The 16,529-nt window shown below is 45.6% G+C and overlaps 1 protein-coding gene across 2 annotated transcripts in view; it reads left to right on the plus strand.

The window, feature by feature from the left end:
* Positions 1-3,934: 3,934 nt before the first annotated feature.
* Positions 3,935-16,529, plus strand: part of LOC121546272 (SLIT-ROBO Rho GTPase-activating protein 1) — a 35,282-nt gene continuing 22,687 nt past the window's right edge. Inside the window, exons 1-5 of one of the 2 annotated variants that reach the window (XM_041857444.2) lie at positions 3,935-4,536; positions 10,587-10,782; positions 13,076-13,130; positions 13,265-13,372; positions 16,302-16,364. In XM_041857444.2, coding sequence (XP_041713378.2) covers positions 4,470-4,536; positions 10,587-10,782; positions 13,076-13,130; positions 13,265-13,372; positions 16,302-16,364 — 489 coding nt within the window. In that variant the 5' untranslated portion in view covers positions 3,935-4,469. The remainder of the gene's footprint in view (positions 4,537-10,586; positions 10,783-13,075; positions 13,131-13,264; positions 13,373-16,301; positions 16,365-16,529) is intronic. The other variant, XM_041857443.2, reaches the window with a different exon arrangement.

A 16,529-nucleotide genomic window follows, 5' to 3' on the forward strand; every position in this document is an offset into this window, starting at 1 on the left:
ACCAGTCAGGATGCTTTCGATGGTGCAGCTGTAGAACTTTTTGAGGATCTGAGGACCCATGCCAAATCTTTTCAGTCTCCAGAGGGGGAATAGGCTTTGTCGTGCCCTCTTCATGACTGTCTTGGTGGTGTGTTTGGACCATGATAGTTCGTTGGTGATGTGGACACCAAGGAACTTGAAGCTCTCAACCTGTTCCACTACAGCACCGTCGATGAGAATGGGGGCGTGCTCAGTCCTCTTTTTTTTCCTGTAGTCCACAATCATCTCCTTTGTCTTGGTCACGTTGAGGGAGAGGTTGTTATCCTGGCACCACACGGCCAGGTCTCTGACCTCCTCCCTATAGCCTGTCTCATCGTTGTCGGTGATCAGGCCTACCACTGTTGTGTCGTCGGCAAACTTAATGATGGTGTTGGAGTCGTGCCTGGCCATGCAGTCATGGGTGAACAGTGAGTACAGGAGGGGACTGGGCACGCACCCCTGAGGGGCCCCCGTGTTGAGGATCAGCGTGGCAGATGTGTTGTTACCTACCCTTACCACCTGGGGGCGGCCCGTCAGGAAGTCCAGGATCCAGTTGCAGAGGGAGGTGTTTAGTCCCAGGATCCTTAGCTTATTGATGAGCTTTGAGGGCACAATGGTGTTGAACGCTGAGCTGTAGTCAATGAATAGCATTCTCACGTAGGTGTTCCTCTTGTCCAGGTGGGAAAGGGCAGTGTGGAGTGCAATAGAGATTGCATCATCTGTGGATCTGTTGGGGCGGTATGCAAATTAGAGTGGGTCTAGGGTTTCTGGGATAATGGTGTTGATGTGAGCCATGACCAGCCTTTCAAAGCACTTCATGGCTATATACGTGAGTGCTACGGGTCAGTAGTCATTTAGGCAGGTTATCTTAGTGTCCTTGGGCACGGGGACTATGGTGGTCTGCTTGAAACATGTTGGTATTACAGACTCAGTCAGGGACATGTTGAAAATGTCGGTGAAGACACTTGCCAGTTGGTCAGCACATGCTCGGAGTACACGTCCCTTGAAGTGAGCATAGAAGTGATTTAGCTCGTCTGGTAGGCTTGTGTCACTGGGCAGCTCGCGGCTGTGCTTCCCTTTGTAGTCTGTAATAGTTTTCAAGCCCTGCCACATCCGACGAACATTAGAGCCGGTGTAGTACGATTCAATCTTAGTCCTGTATTGACTCTTTGCCTGTTTGATGGTTCGTCGGAGGGCATAGTGGGATTTCTTATAAGCGTCCGGGTTAGAGTCCCGAAAGCGGCAGCTCTACCCTTTAGCTCAGTGCGGATGATGCCGGTAATCCATGGCTTCTGCTTGGGGTATGTACGTACGGTCACTGTGGGGACAACGTCATCGATGCACTTATTGATGAAGCCAGTGACTGATGTGGTGTACTCCTCAATGCTATCTGAAGAATCCCGGAACATGTTCCAGTCTGTGCTAGCAAAACAGTCCTGTAACTTAGCATCTGCGTCATCTGACCACTTTTTTATTAACCGAGTCACTGGTGCTTCCTGCTTTAGTTTTTGCTTATAAGCAGGAATCAGGAGGATAGAGTTATGGTCAGATTTGCCAAATGGAGGACGAGGGAGAGCTTTGTATGCGTCTCTGTGTGTGGAGTAAAGGTGGTCAAGAGTTTTTTTCCTCTGGTTGCACATTTAACATGCTGGTAGAAATGAGGTAGAACGGACTTAAGTTTCCCTGCATTAAAGTCCCCGGCCACTAGGAGCGCTGACTCTGGATGAGCGTTTTCCTGTTTAGTTATGGCCTTATACAGCTCATTGAGTGCAATCTTAATGCCAGCATTGGTTTGTGGTGGTAAATAGACAGCTATGAAAAATATAGTTGAAAACTCTTTTGGTAAATAGTGTGGTCTACAGCTTATCATAAGGTACTCTACCTCAGCCGAGCAAAACCTTGAGACTTCCTTAGTATTAGATTTTGTGCACCAGCTGTTGTTTACAAATATACACAGACCGCCACCCCTTCCTTGTCTTACCGGAGTCAGTCGTTCTATCCTGCCGATGTAGCGTATAGCCCGCTAGCTGTATGCTGTCCATGTCGTCGTTCAGCCACGACTCGGTGAAACATAAGATATTACAGTTTTTAATGTCCCGTTGGTAGGATAAGCGTAATCGTAGGTCATCTAATTGATTTTCCAATGATTGAAGATTGGCTAATAGGATTGATGGAAGAGGCAGTTTACTGCTCGCCGTCGGATCCTTACGAGGCACCCCGACCTACATCCACGATATTTCTGTCTCTTTCTCCTGCGAATGACGGGGATTTGGGCCTTGTCGGGTGTCTGTAGGATATCCTTTGCGGCCGCCTCGTTGAAGAAAAAATCTTTGGCCAATACGAGGTGAGTAATCGCTGTCCTGATATACAGAAGCTCTTTTTGGTTATAAGAGACAATGGCAGAAACATTATGTACAGAATAAATTACAAATAACGCGAAAAAACACATAATAGTACAATTGGTTAGAGGGCTGTAAAACGGCAGCCATCTTCTCCGGCACCATAGCCTATGTTCCTAGGTCAAGGGGCGTGAATACTTTCTGAAGACGTTGTACATGTAGGCAGGGGTAAATTGCATGTGAATGCATCCAAATGGTATTTACGGCTTCACAACTGGTAAATACCACCTTCCAACTTGGTTATGAACACAGGGTAAGTTAAATGGCCAACTAGGCCTATTTGAGGTACTCCAGATATAACTAACTATATTTATGACAATATTCCATAGGATAATTCTTGGTAGATTTCAGTTAATTGGTTGCCTTTCTAATTAATGCTTGGCTAGAGTGAAATCCAATACTGTGTCCTCAGAATAAGAATTCAATAAGCAACATTGGCTGCATTTACACGCAGCCCAATTCTGATCTTTTGCCACTAATTGGTCTTTTGGCCAATCAGATATTTTGCCAATAATTGGGCAAAAGATCAGAATTGGGCTGCCTGTGTAAACGCTGTAATTATGGCCTGTCATTTTCACTCTTTCATACAAGCCTCTAGAGCCCCTTTCAACTACATCCAGTCTTTCTCTATTAGCACTTACCTCAACGAGTTGAAATGTCTCCTCTCTACTGTAGAAAATAAGTTATTTTAGGCTACCTGCAGGCACGCACCTCTGAATTAATCTCACAAATTACCTAATTAGGATTTTAATAAATTACCTATTAGTCATAAATCCTAATTGGACACGGGTCCTATCCGACGCACTTTATTATGACCGAGCCACGAAGCATAATAAAGCCTTGTTCACAATGCAGGCCTTAATGCTCAAATCAGTTTTGTTTTTCCAATCCATTTTGGAATACTGACTGTCCAAACAGAAATGTACAAGTGACCAAATCGGATTTGTGTGTTCAAACAGCAGTCATTTGCTGAATTGGCTACGCTAGTTGTCACTACTGGTGTGTGCGCAGTGGTGTTGGCTGATTGGTGGTGGTTCTCCTTCTTCCTATCATGCAGAAAATATGTAACAAGCTAAGGTGACAACAATGCCAGCCATGGTTGTTTCCTATTGCTTTGAATGATCAAAATCATAGTGTAAGAACACTTTTGAAGCCTCAAAGGATAAGATGATCCTACTTTCAAAACAAGTCCTTTTTGGCTAGCCACAGCAGTGAACTAGCTAGCTAAGTAGCTGTTTAGCTTTAGCACATTCACTATTTTGTTTGTAAACAATTAACAAGCTAGTTAGCTATCACATGCTCTTGTCAAACTGTCAACAGAGTAGCTAGATATGCCAAATAACAGTCCCCCAAAAAAGAATGGAGTCACTTCAAACTGCCAATGTAAACAAGGCTTAAGTGGTCACCGTAGGCCTAACTGTCAATCATCTCTGGGTACCCACCCCCCAGTCCCACCCTTTCCCATGGCATTGAGCAGCAGGCTGGAGCGGAGTAGCGTAGCCCATAGTTTGTGTGGAAGGTTAAGTTACTGCAGGGTTAGATCACAGACGCATATTGTACATAGTACGCACACTCACTCACGCAAACACCCCGGGAGAGACTTGTACAGGAGAAACTCCGACGAACGAGAGAGACCAGGGGCGCGTCTGACCAGTGGGCGTGTTCCTCTGGATTACCTAGTGTGCGTGCACCCCTCTCTTACCGCAGCCCAGTGTGTGTAGGCTACTGCCGCTGCCTCTCCCGCGCTCATTGACTCGCTAATGGAAAGTTGTAACTACCTGCCTCCCAGTTGACAGCTCACGGAGAACCCGACCTTAGCATGGCTCAGGCGGTCACTGGCGGCTCTATGGAGAGGGTGATTCTGGATGATTGAGCGTTTTATCCGCCATCCCTTGATGAGGAATAATACATTCTGTTGCGGCAGTGAGTGGATATATTCCCTAGTATGTAACCTGTGGTTTGCGATAGCGCCTCGGACATTGTAGACGCGCTGCAGAGCGGAATAATCAAGGTTTGGACCATTATCTGATTGACCATTGTTAGTGCGCCGACATGTCGAACCTGGTCAGGAGCAAGAAGGATAAAGAGATAATTGCAGAGTATGAGAGCCAGGTGAAAGGTATGTTTTTTTTTGTTTTATCACTAACGCATCACACAGTCACATGCACACCTCAATATGTACGCACACATATACACCCCTCATACACACCCACCCACACACCCTCATGTTTATACACCCCCCTCTCTCACAGGCACATTCATATATACACACACACACACACACACCTGTCCATATATACTACACCTGCCTATGTTATGTCTGATTCTATCGCCTCTCACACAAGGCTTGTTTGGAGAATGGATGTGGTGGGGATGACACCTCACTGAGACGTCAGTATTTCTGGGTTCATCCTGAGTGCTGCAAGGTGCCTGAGGGGGAGAGGATGAGGAGAGAGGGAGGGGGGGATTCTGCAGAGCCCTTGATCATTCTCAGCCATGTGGAAGTGAGGGTGTAGTAGGCTACACTGCAGTCAGTGTGTGTAGAGTGGAGTAGTAGTGGGTATTCGCCATAGCTGGGAGCTCTGTCTGTCTCTCTCGGTCTGTGTTGGTTCTGTTCCACTGTTGGTTTACATGTATTGGTTTACCTCAGAGGCTTTGACTGCAGCAGGCTCCCCCCGGTGTGTGTGTGTGACGAACTGTATATAATGAGCACTGCACTCTGCGTATGGTGGGAGTGGGACACGGTGTAGGTTTCATCGTGTTGTCAACCCCACTGATGTCCCCGAGCAGAGAGGCTTGTTATGGTTACTGTGACCGTCGGACCCCAGCATAGTGCTGTAACTATGGAACTGCCCCCCTTCCCACCATTATGTTCCTTGGTACAGTATGACTGACTGTACAGGTGTTCCACGCGAGACTGATTCTGTTAAATGTCACATCTTACACTTTACACTAGCACTGAACTGAATACATCCTCAGACATGGATGGATGTTGAATACAGACTTGTATCACGGGTGACCTGGCTGGCTCCTTTGTGTGGTGAGCGTTCTGGCACCCAGAGCTGCTGAGGCATCACCATCTTACACTGTGCTACACAGAGTGGAGGAGGAGAAGTCCAGTGGCTATAAGACGCCCTCTACAAGATCATCAGCAGACTCCGTCACCATCATCTACCATCCTCTGACCAGCTCTCTCCGCTCACCCATGAACTGACTCTCTCCATCTTCGTAGGATGCAGCTTTCAAAGACTTGGCCTCTATTGGTTGACCTGCCATCATATATTGCTTTATTTAATTTATTTTTTGCTCTTGAAGCACTTTGAGATTCTATGAAATGCGCTATATAAATGTAATGTATTATTATTGTTGTTGTTATTATTATTATTGTACTGAGGACTGCATACAGAACAGTAGGATATTCCAACCAAGATGGTTGCCAGGCCAGATACACTGAACATGGCTCTACACCCATCATAATTACATGGGCATGTTGTAGGGCTGTGTGGGATGAACTCTCTTATTCTCTCACTCTCTCTCCCTCACATGCTCTCCCTCACAGCACCACAGAGCACATAACACATTCTCACTTTATCACCTGCAGTGCCTTCATGCCCACATGATCACTTATCTCAGAAAAGGAAATGGCTTTCACTTTTCACAGGAAAGAGCTCCACATTGTTGTGAAAAAGCCTGATGTCCCTGCAGGTTGATATCAAAGAGAAAGGAGAAAATGGGGACTGGTGTTGGAGTTTTGGACTGAAATGGCATGGTGTGTTTGTGTGTGTGTTCATTCTGATCAGGAAAGGTCAGGAATACATCATCAGCTCAGCCACGCGCACAGACACACATTGCTGAGTGGAACTCAAGAGTTCATAGAAGAGAATTTCCTCCTCGCTTCTTTACTCTCATCTCTTTCTCTCTCTCCCTCCTGCTGTGCTCTTTCTGTCACTGATGAACTCTGAATGCACAGGCTCTTCCCTGGGCACACACACACACACAAACTGAATTGACATCGACACAATGACTTTGAGTGATTCGATTTAATGGAGAGCACCGGAGAGCGCGTGTGTGCCCATCCCTGTCTGGCAGCTGGCCAAAACACACTTGGGGATGCCCTGCATTACAATGACAACTTAAAAGATACAGCACCGCTTTGCTGCTGCTCTCTCCCGTCTTAGTGGCGGTACATATATGTATCTGAATTGTCGCTATGTGGATTTGCAGTCTGCCTTCCCTCTCCGGCCTGTGATTGGTCAGGAGCAGCTGTGTTTACGAGGGGGGCTGTTCTACTCACGTGATGATGTCACAGTGAGAGTGTTGAGTGTCGTGTCGTCATCAGTGAGAGGGTTGATCTGAAGCCCAGGTATACCCAGGTATTCTGACCTCTGCTATGTATTCCACAATGCTAATGTCTGGGTGGCTGGCTGGCTCTGTGTGCAAAGATATGGGAAATTTTTTATGTTTGATAACGTCAAGTGATGGCTTGGATCATATAAGCCTGAATGATAAATGCAAAAGAAAGGAAGAGAGAGAGAGGGAGAGGGGAATGGAAGGAGAGTGGAAGAGAGAGAGAGAGAGGGGGAGGGGGGGGCTGTGAAAGTGAACTCTGCTGCAGGCAGCTCTGCTTTTGCCTGCGTCTGCATGTGTGTGATTACTGACCCCACATCTGCATGCCTGGGAGGGAAGGAGGGAGAGAACGAAGGGAATGGAAGGAGAGAGGGAAGAGAGGGAGGAAGCAAAGAAGGAGAAGGAGAGAGAGCACTCACAACAGTGTGTGGTTGTGAGACTGAAGGAAGAAGAATTTGGTGGCCAATGCCAACACTTACGTGTGTGTGGGTCCCTTTATGATCATCCAGCAGTGTTCTGCCCTAGTGTCCTTGGACCTGGTTGTCATGGAAACGGGCCAGGATGAGCTTCCTCTTCCTGTTCAGCTGTGACATCACACACACTCCAGGTGTCTAAGCCATGAAAGGTCATGTAGTGTCAGATTGGTGAAATGAATTGTTCTTGGCTTGTGCGGAGTTGTATTATTCACAATCATACATTCATATCAAAGACACCCTCCACTAATCTTAGATAACAAACAAGACCAAAATCATGGATGGAAGAACAAGAGAAGGGAAAGGTTTTACTACATTGCTACATCATCTAACAGAAGTCGTGTATCTCACTCAGTCCTCAGGCCCGCTGTCTCTCTCCCCCTCCCCTGTATCTACGCCTCCATTTCTCCCTTCCTTTCTTAATCCCTCTCTCCATCCCTCTCTCTCTCCATCTCTCTCATAGCACGTCTGTCTCTAAGGAGTCATCTTGGACTGCATCCTTTGGCCACAATAACATTAAAGAACACACACATTATACACACACAAACCCATTATACAGACACACACACACACAAACACACACATTACATATACACACATATACACACACCAATCCCACAGTCAGAATGGCAGTGCACACTTCAATGGTTGTGCTGTTTCAGAGTGAGGGATCAATCTGACACAGGAAGGAGAGGAGGACTGGCAGAGAAAACACAATGATAACCCCTCCCACGTCTCGCCTCTCTCTCACACATACAGTGAGGGAAAAAAGTATTTGATCCCCTGCTGATTTTGTACGTTTGCCCACTGACAAAGAAATGATCAGTCTATAATTTTAATGGGTGGTTTATTTGAACAGTGAGAGACAGAATAACAACAAACAAATCCAGAAAAACGCATGTCAAAAATGTTATAAATTTATTTGCATTTTAATGAGGGAAATAAGTATTTGACTCCCTCTCAATCAAAAAGATTTCTGGCTCCCTGGTGTCTTTTATACAGGTAACGAGCTGAGATTAGGAGCACATTCGTAAAGGGAGTGCTCCTAATCTCAGCTTGTTACCTGTATAAAAGACACCTGTCCACAGAAGCAATCAATCAATCAGATTCCAAACTCTCCACCATGGCCAAGACCAAAGAGCTCTCCAAGGATGTCAGGGACAAGATTGTAGACCTACACAAGGCTGGAATGGGCTACAAGACCACCATCGCCAAGCAGCTTGGTGAGAAGGTGACAACAGTTGGTGCGATTATTCGCAAATGTAAGAAACACAAAATAACTGTCAATCTCCCTCGGCCTGGGGCTTCATGCAAGATCTCACCTCGTGGAGTTGCAATGATCATGAGAACGGTGAGGAATCAGCCCAGAACTACACGGGAGGATCTTGTCAATGATCTCAAGGCAGCTGGGACCATAGTCACCAAGAAAACAATTGGTAACACACTACGCCGTGAAGGACTGAAATCCTGCAGCGCCCGCAAGGTCCCCCTACTCAAGAAAGCACATATACAGTGCCGTCTGAAGTTTGCCAATTAACATCTGAATGATTCAGAGGAGAACTGGGTGAAAGTGTTGTGGTCAGATAAGACTAAAATGGCATCAACTCAACTCGCCGTGTTTGGAGGAGGAGGAATGCTGCCTGTGACCCCAAGAACACCATCCCCACCGTCAAACATGGAGGTGGAAACATTATGCTTTGGGGGTGTTTTTCTGCTAAGGGGACAGGACAACTTCACAGCATCAAAGGGACGATGGACGGGGCCATGTACCATCAAATCTTGGGTGAGAACCTCCTTCCCTCAGCCAGAGCATTGAAAATGGGTCGTGGATGGGTATTCCAGCATGACAATGACCCAAAACACACGGCCAAGGCAACAAAGGAGTGGCTCAAGAAGAAGCACATTAAGGTCCTGGAGTGGCCTAGCCAGTCTCCAGACCTTAATCCCATAGAAAATCTGTGGAGGGAGCTGAAGGTTCGAGTTGCCAAACGTCAGCCTCGAAACCTTAATGACTTGGAGAAGATCTGCAAAGAGGAGTGGGACAAAATCCCTCCTGAGATGTGTGCAAACCTGGTGGCCAACTACAAGAAACGTCTGACCTCTGTGATTGCCAACAAGGGTTTTGCCACCAAGTACTAAGTCATGTTTTGCAGAGGGGTCAAATACTTATTTCCCTCATTAAAATGCAAATCAATTTATAACATTTTTGACATGCGTATTTCTGGATTTTGTTGTTGTTATTCTGTCTCTCACTGTTCAAATAAACCTACCATTAAAATTATAGACTAATCATTTCTTTGTCAGTGGGCATACATACAAAATCAGCAGGGGATCAAATACTTTTTTCCCTCACTGTACACACATTCTATATTTCTCTCTTTCTCTCCCTTTCTCCCTTCCTCATTTTCTTTCTCTCTCCTTATCTCGGTCTCTCCCTATCACACGGTCTCTCTCACACACACATGCACACGCAGACACACCAATCTCCAGGGGATCCTCTCCACTCCACTACCTGTTGTCTTGGCAACCACACACTGTGTGAACCATGTGACGAAGAAGGTGAAGACAGAGCTCAGATCTGCCGCATCGACATTGACACACACACAAACATATACATATACGCACATATGCACAGATATGCTTCATAAAGATCCCAATAGAATAATATCATGGCCTTTAGCCTGAAGAATCGGATTTCCAGTCACGCATGCTCTCTCTCTCTCTCTTTTGTATGTGTGTGTGTTTGCACGTAAGTGTGCAGAGACATGCACGTTCCCCACTGTGATAGTGGATATCTAGTGAGCATGTGTTCTAACGCAAAATATGAAGAAAAAAAATGTATGCACTCACTAACTGTAAGTCGCTCTGGATAAGAGCGTCTGCTAAATGACTAAAATGTAAAATGGCTGCCATGTGCATCACCCAGGTGGGTGCCTAGCTACACATTAGTGGGTGATGGAGAGAGGTGTTCCCATCATCTGTAAAGGGCTTTGAGACCTGGTGAAAAACACTATGAATACAATTCATTAGTATATGGGCCAGTACTCTGCAAAGGTGTTATGTCTGCATCTGTTAGTGTGTGTTACTAGAGGTGTGTGTGTGTGTAACTGAATGATTGTGTTTGTCTGTAGAGGTCTGGTTTAGGGTGTGTGCATGTATTTCTGTGTCCATATCAGTGCAGGGAAGTGTGTAAACATGTCTGATTGTGTTCACAGTATGTCTCTGATGATTTGTGTGTGTGTCGTGTGTATTTCTATAATCGTATGTGTATATATCGCTGATTGTGTGTGCCTATGTGTATCATATGTGTATACAGTATATCTCTGATTATGAGTGTATCTGTGTGTAGATGTGCGTGCCCACCTGGTGGAGCAGCAGCGGTGTTTGGAACAGCAGACCGAGATGAGGGTGCAGCTGCTGCAGGACCTGCAGGACTTCTTCAGGAAGAAGGCTGAGATCGAGACGGAGTACTCCAGGAACCTGGAGAAACTAGCCGAGAGGTTCATGGCCAAGACACGCAGCACCAAGGACCACCAGCAGTACAAGTAAGAGGATGGTGTGTGTGTGTGTGTGTGTGTGTGTGTGTGTGTGTGTGTGTGTGTGTGTGTGTGCATAGCTCATGTGTTTAAGCGTAAACAAATCAAATCACATTTTATTGGTCACATACACGTGTTTAGCAGATGTTATTGTGGGTGTAGCAAAATGCTTGTGCTTCTAGCTCCGACAGTGCAGTAATATCTAACAAGTAATATCCAACAATTTCACAACATATACACACAAATCTAAGTAAGGAATTAATTAAGAATATATACATACATTGAGGGAAAAAGTATTTGATCCCCTGCTGATTTTGTACGTTTGCCCACTGACAAAGACATGATCAGTCTATAATTTTAATGGTAGGTTTATTTGAACAGTGAGAGACAGAATAACAACAAAGAAATCCAGAAAAACGCATGTCAAAAACGTTATAAATTGATTTGCATTTTAATGAGGGAAATAAGTATTTGACCCCTCAGCAAAACATGACTTAGTACTTGGTGGCAAAACCCTTGTTGGCAATCACAGAGGTCAGATGTTTCTTGTAGTTGGCCACCAGGTTTTCACACATCTCAGGAGGGATTTTGTTCCACTCCTCTTTGCAGATCTTCTCCAAGTCATTAAGGTTTCGAGGCTGACGTTTGGTAACTCGAACCTTCAGCTCCCTCCACAGATTTTCTATGGGATTAAGGTCTGGAGACTGGCTAGGCCACTCCAGGACATTAATGTGCTTCTTCTTGAGCCACTCATTTGTTGCCTTGGCCGTGTGTTTTGGGTCATTATCATGCTGGAATACCCATCCACGACCCATTTTCAATGCCCTGGCTGAGGGAAGGAGGTTCTCACCCAAGATTTGATGGTACATGGCCCCGTCCATCGTCCCTTTGATGCGGTGAAGTTGTCCTGTCCCCTTAGCAGAAAAACACCCCCAAAGCATAATGTTTCCACCTCCATGTTTGACGGTGGGGATGGTGTTCTTGGGGTCATAGGCAGCATTCCTCCTCTTCCAAACACGGCGAGTTGAGTTGATGCCAAAGAGCTCCATTTTGGTCTCATCTGACCACAACACTTTCACCCAGTTCTCCTCTGAATCATTCAGATGTTCATTGGCAAACTTCAGACGGCCCTGTATATGTGCTTTCTTGAGCAGGGGGACCTTGCGGGCGCTGCAGGATTTCAGTCCTTCACGACGTAGTGTGTTACCAAATGTTTTCTTGGTGACTATGGTCCCAGCTGCCTTGAGATCATTGACAAGATCCTCCCGTGTAGTTCTGGGCTGATTCCTCACCATTCTCATGATCATTGCAACTCCACGAGGTGAGATCTTGCATGGAGCCCCAGGCAGAGGGAGATTGACAGTAATTTTTTGTTTCTTACATTTGCGAATAATCGCACCAACTGTTGTCACCTTCTCACCAAGCTGCTTGGCGATGGTCTTGTAGCCCATTTCAGCCTTGTGTAGGTCTACAATCTTGTCCCTGACATCCTTGGAGAGCTCTTTGGTCTTGGCCATGGTGGAGAGTTTGGAATCTGATTGATTGATTGCTTCTGTGGACAGGTGTCTTTTATACAGGTAACAAACTGAGATTAGGAGCACTCCCTTTAAGAGTGTGCTCCTAATCTCAGCTCGTTACCTGTATAAAAGACACCTGGGAGCCAGAAATCTTTCTGATTGAGAGGGGGTCAAAAACGTATTTCCCTCATTAAAATGCGAATCAATTTATAACATTTTTGACATGCGTTTTTTTGTTGTTATTCTGTCTCTCACTGTTCAAATAAACCTCCCATTAAAATTATAGACTGATAATTTATTTGTCAGTGGGCAAACGTACAAAATCAGCAGGGGATCAAATACTTTTTTCCCTCACTGTAAACATTATTAAATTGGCTAGTGTTCCATTTCTTAAAGTGCCCAGTGATTTCTAGTCCATGTCTATAGGCGGCAGCCTCTAATGTGCTAGTGATAGCTGTTTAACAGTCTGATGGCCTTGAGATAGAAGCTGTTTTTCAGTCTCTCGGTCCCAGCTTTGATGCACCTGTACTGACCTCGCCTTCTGGATGATAGCGGGGTGAACAGGCAGTGGCTCGGGTGGTTGATGTCCTTGATTATCTTTTTGGCCTTCCTGTGACATCGGGTGCTGTAGGTGTCCTGGAGGGCGGGTAGTTTGCCCCAGGTAATGTATTGTGCAGACCGCACCACCCTCTGGAGAGCCTTGCGGTTGCGGGTGGTGCAGTTGCCATACCAGGAGGTTTGTGTTGATTTGAGTACAACCTCCCCGATCTTTCTCTCTCCTACAGAAAGGACCAGAACTTGCTGTCTCCAGTTAACTGCTGGTACCTGCTGCTGAACCAGGTAATGAATGTGTTTGTGTTTGTTTGCATGGGTGCTCAATCCTGAAGGCACATATTGCTGACATGTTGGTTCTCTTCATTAAATAGTTGACTGTGTTTAGGCAATGTAAACACATGATCTATCTCTCTCTTCAGGTGAGGAGAGAGAGTAAGGACCACGCCACCCTCAGTGACCTCTACCTGAACAACGTCATCACCCGCCTCACCCACATCAGCGACGACTCTGCCCGCCTGCTCAAAAGAGTGAGCCAATTACAGCCTCTTCTCATGCACGTGTCACATCATCAGGGGTCAGAGTTCAAAGATGATGTTCCCAAGGGAATAGAGGGTTTTATAGCTTTAACGACAATTCTGTTAGTATGAGAGGGAGCTAGAAGAGGACTAGAAGAGTTAACGTTTTCTAATGAAATGTAAAGGCTTATATTTCCCCCTGTGTATTTTCCGAGAAGCCTCTTGGTTTGAGAGGGAGCTATAAAAGGAGCCACAAAGAGTTAACCTGATGGGTTTTAATCAAAAGTACAGAAGCGGCACACATTTCCCCCTGTGTATGTTCAAAGAAGCCTGCCTCCGAGTACTGTAGAACAAGTTAAACACACACACACAAACCTCTTCCGAGTTTAGCTCATCATGTTCATTATTCATCTCTCTGTGGCTCCTGTTTTATTAATGAGAGCTAAAGTGCTGAGATACCTGCTAGCTAGTAGCTACATACAGTACACCTAGACATAGAGTCTTAGTAACTGTGTTATAACTGCTTATGAAGCCAGGGGCGCAACTTTGGTTTTAGAAGTGGTGGGGACAATTTATTTTTATATTTTTTTCCAGTCTGATAAACACTCCAAACAGCCTACCCGACCGCTCGGAGGCGTCCGCATGGTCCTAAAGCACATTGTTGCCTCGTTTTGTATTACATTACAATGATAAAACTGGGGGGGACAAAAAATAAAAATAAAAAACCCGTCCCCAGTGAAAGTTGCGCCCCTGTATTAAGCTCTAGCACACAGATGACACTTGTCAGTCACTGTGAGTGAGCCCAGGATGACACCGGCTGGTGACCTTGACAACACTGCGTTTCTGACAGCCTGGTGTCCATGGTGACAGACTCAGCTGGTCCGCCTCACAGTGAGAAGGCTAGTGGAATGGGATTCATCAAGGCTAGTGGAATGGGATTAATCCATTCTGGGATTTCAGAGTCATTTGGCTTAATGCAATATTAATGCTGTACAGAATACTATAACTCAAACTCCCAAACTGGAAGGAGCTGTTTAATACATGAGAAGGACTCAGACACACACACACACGAGCTACAGCCTGGCTCCTGCCACTATATTTTTTATTTATGGATTCATCTGTTCATGGATTGATTGCTTTATTCATATGCCTTCTTTATCTGATTATGAAACCTTTCTCATTTGCAGTGTATTTCTACAGTGGGGAGAACAAGTATTTGATACACTGCCGATTTTGCAGGTTTTCCTACTTACAAAGCATGAAGAGGTCTGTAATTTGTATCATAGGTACACTTCAACTGTGAGAGACGGAATCTAAAACAAAAATCCAGAAAATCACATTGTATGATTTTTAAGTAATTCATTTGCATTTTATTGCATGACATAAGTATTTGATACATCAGAAAAGCAGAACTTAATATTTGGTACAGAAACCTTTGTTTGCAATTACAGAGATCATACGTTTCCTGTAGGTCTTGACCAGGTTTGCACACACTGCAGCAGGGATTTTGGCCCACTCCTCCATACAGACCTTCTCCAGATCCTTCAGGTTTCGGGGCTGTCGCTGGGCAATATGGACTTTCAGCTCCCTCCAAAGATTTTCTATTGGGTTCAGGTCTGGAGACTGGCTAGGCCACTCCAGGACCTTGAGATGCTTCTTACGGAGCCACTCCTTAGTTGCCCTGGCTGTGTGTTCTGGTCGTTGTCATGCTGGAAGACCCAGCCTCGACCCATCTTCAATGCTCTTACTGAAGGAAGGAGGTTGTTGGCCAAGATCTCGCGATACATGGCCCCATCCATCCTCCCCTCAATACGGTGCAGTCGTCCTGTCCCCTTTGCAGAAAAGCATCCCCAAAGAATGATGTTTCCACCTCCATGCTTCACGGTTGGGATGGTGTTCTTGGGGTTGTACTCACCTTCTTCTTCCTCCAAACACGGCGAGTGGAGTTTAGACCAAAAAGCTCTATATTTGTCTCATCAGACCACATGACCTTCTCCCATTCCTCCTCTGGATCATCCAGATGGTCATTGGCAAACTTCAGACGGGCCTGGACATGCGCTGGCTTGAGCAGGGGGACCTTGCATGCGCTGCAGGATTTTAATCCATGACGGCGTAGTGTGTTACTAATGGTTTTCTTTGAGACTGTGGTCCCAGCTCTCTTCAGGTCATTGACCAGGTCCTGCCGTGTAGTTCTGGGCTGATCCCTCACCTTCCTCATGATCATTGATGCCCCACGAGGTGAGATCTTGCATGGAGCCCCAGACCGAGGGTGATTGACCGTCATCTTGAATTTCTTCCATTTTCTTATAATTGCGCCAACAGTTGTTGCCTTCTCACCAAGCTGCTTGCCTATTGTCCTGTAGCCCATCCCAGCCTTGTGCAGGTCTACAATTTTATCCCTGATGTCCTTACACAGCTCTCTGGTCTTGGCCATTGTGGAGAGGTTGGAGTCTGTTTGATTGAGTGTGTGGACAGGTGTCTTTTATACAGGTAACGAGTTCAAACAGGTGCAGTTAATACAGGTAATGAGTGGAGAACAGGAGGGCTTCTTAAAGAAAAACTAACAGGTCTGTGAGAGCCGGAATTCTTACTGGTTGGTAGGTGATCAAATACTTATGTCATGCAATAAAACGCAAATGAATTACTTAAAAATCATACAATGTGATTTTCTGGATTTTTGTTTTAGATTCCATCTCTCACAGTTGAAGTGTACCTATGATAAAAATTACAGACCTCTACATGCATTGTAAGTAGGGAAACCTGCAAAATCGGCAGTGTTTCAAATACTTGTTCTCCCCACTGTATATCCTACAGAGTTCTCCTCCCTTCTCCACTCTGTGTTGATGAAATATCTCTCTCCTCCTCTCTCTCTTCTTCCATACCTCCTCTCGTCTACCCTCTCTGCTCTCCTCCTCCTCCTCTCCCCTCCCTCCTCTCTCAGAGTAAAGAGATCACCTTTCAGCTGCAGGAGGACTTGATGAAACTCCTTAATGAACTCTACACCGTAAGTGACATCATCAATAACTGCCACACACAGTGTCCATTAAACATATAACTTTAGGGAGTTGCAAGCTTTTTTTAATGTCACTTTTCCTGTGCTTAAACAATACATCATCAACAACTGCCACACTTCATTTTAAACATTGCAACATGAACTTTGAGGAATGAG

Source organism: Coregonus clupeaformis, unplaced genomic scaffold, assembly GCF_020615455.1.
Source record: "Coregonus clupeaformis isolate EN_2021a unplaced genomic scaffold, ASM2061545v1 scaf0013, whole genome shotgun sequence".
NCBI lineage: Eukaryota > Metazoa > Chordata > Actinopteri > Salmoniformes > Salmonidae > Coregonus > Coregonus clupeaformis.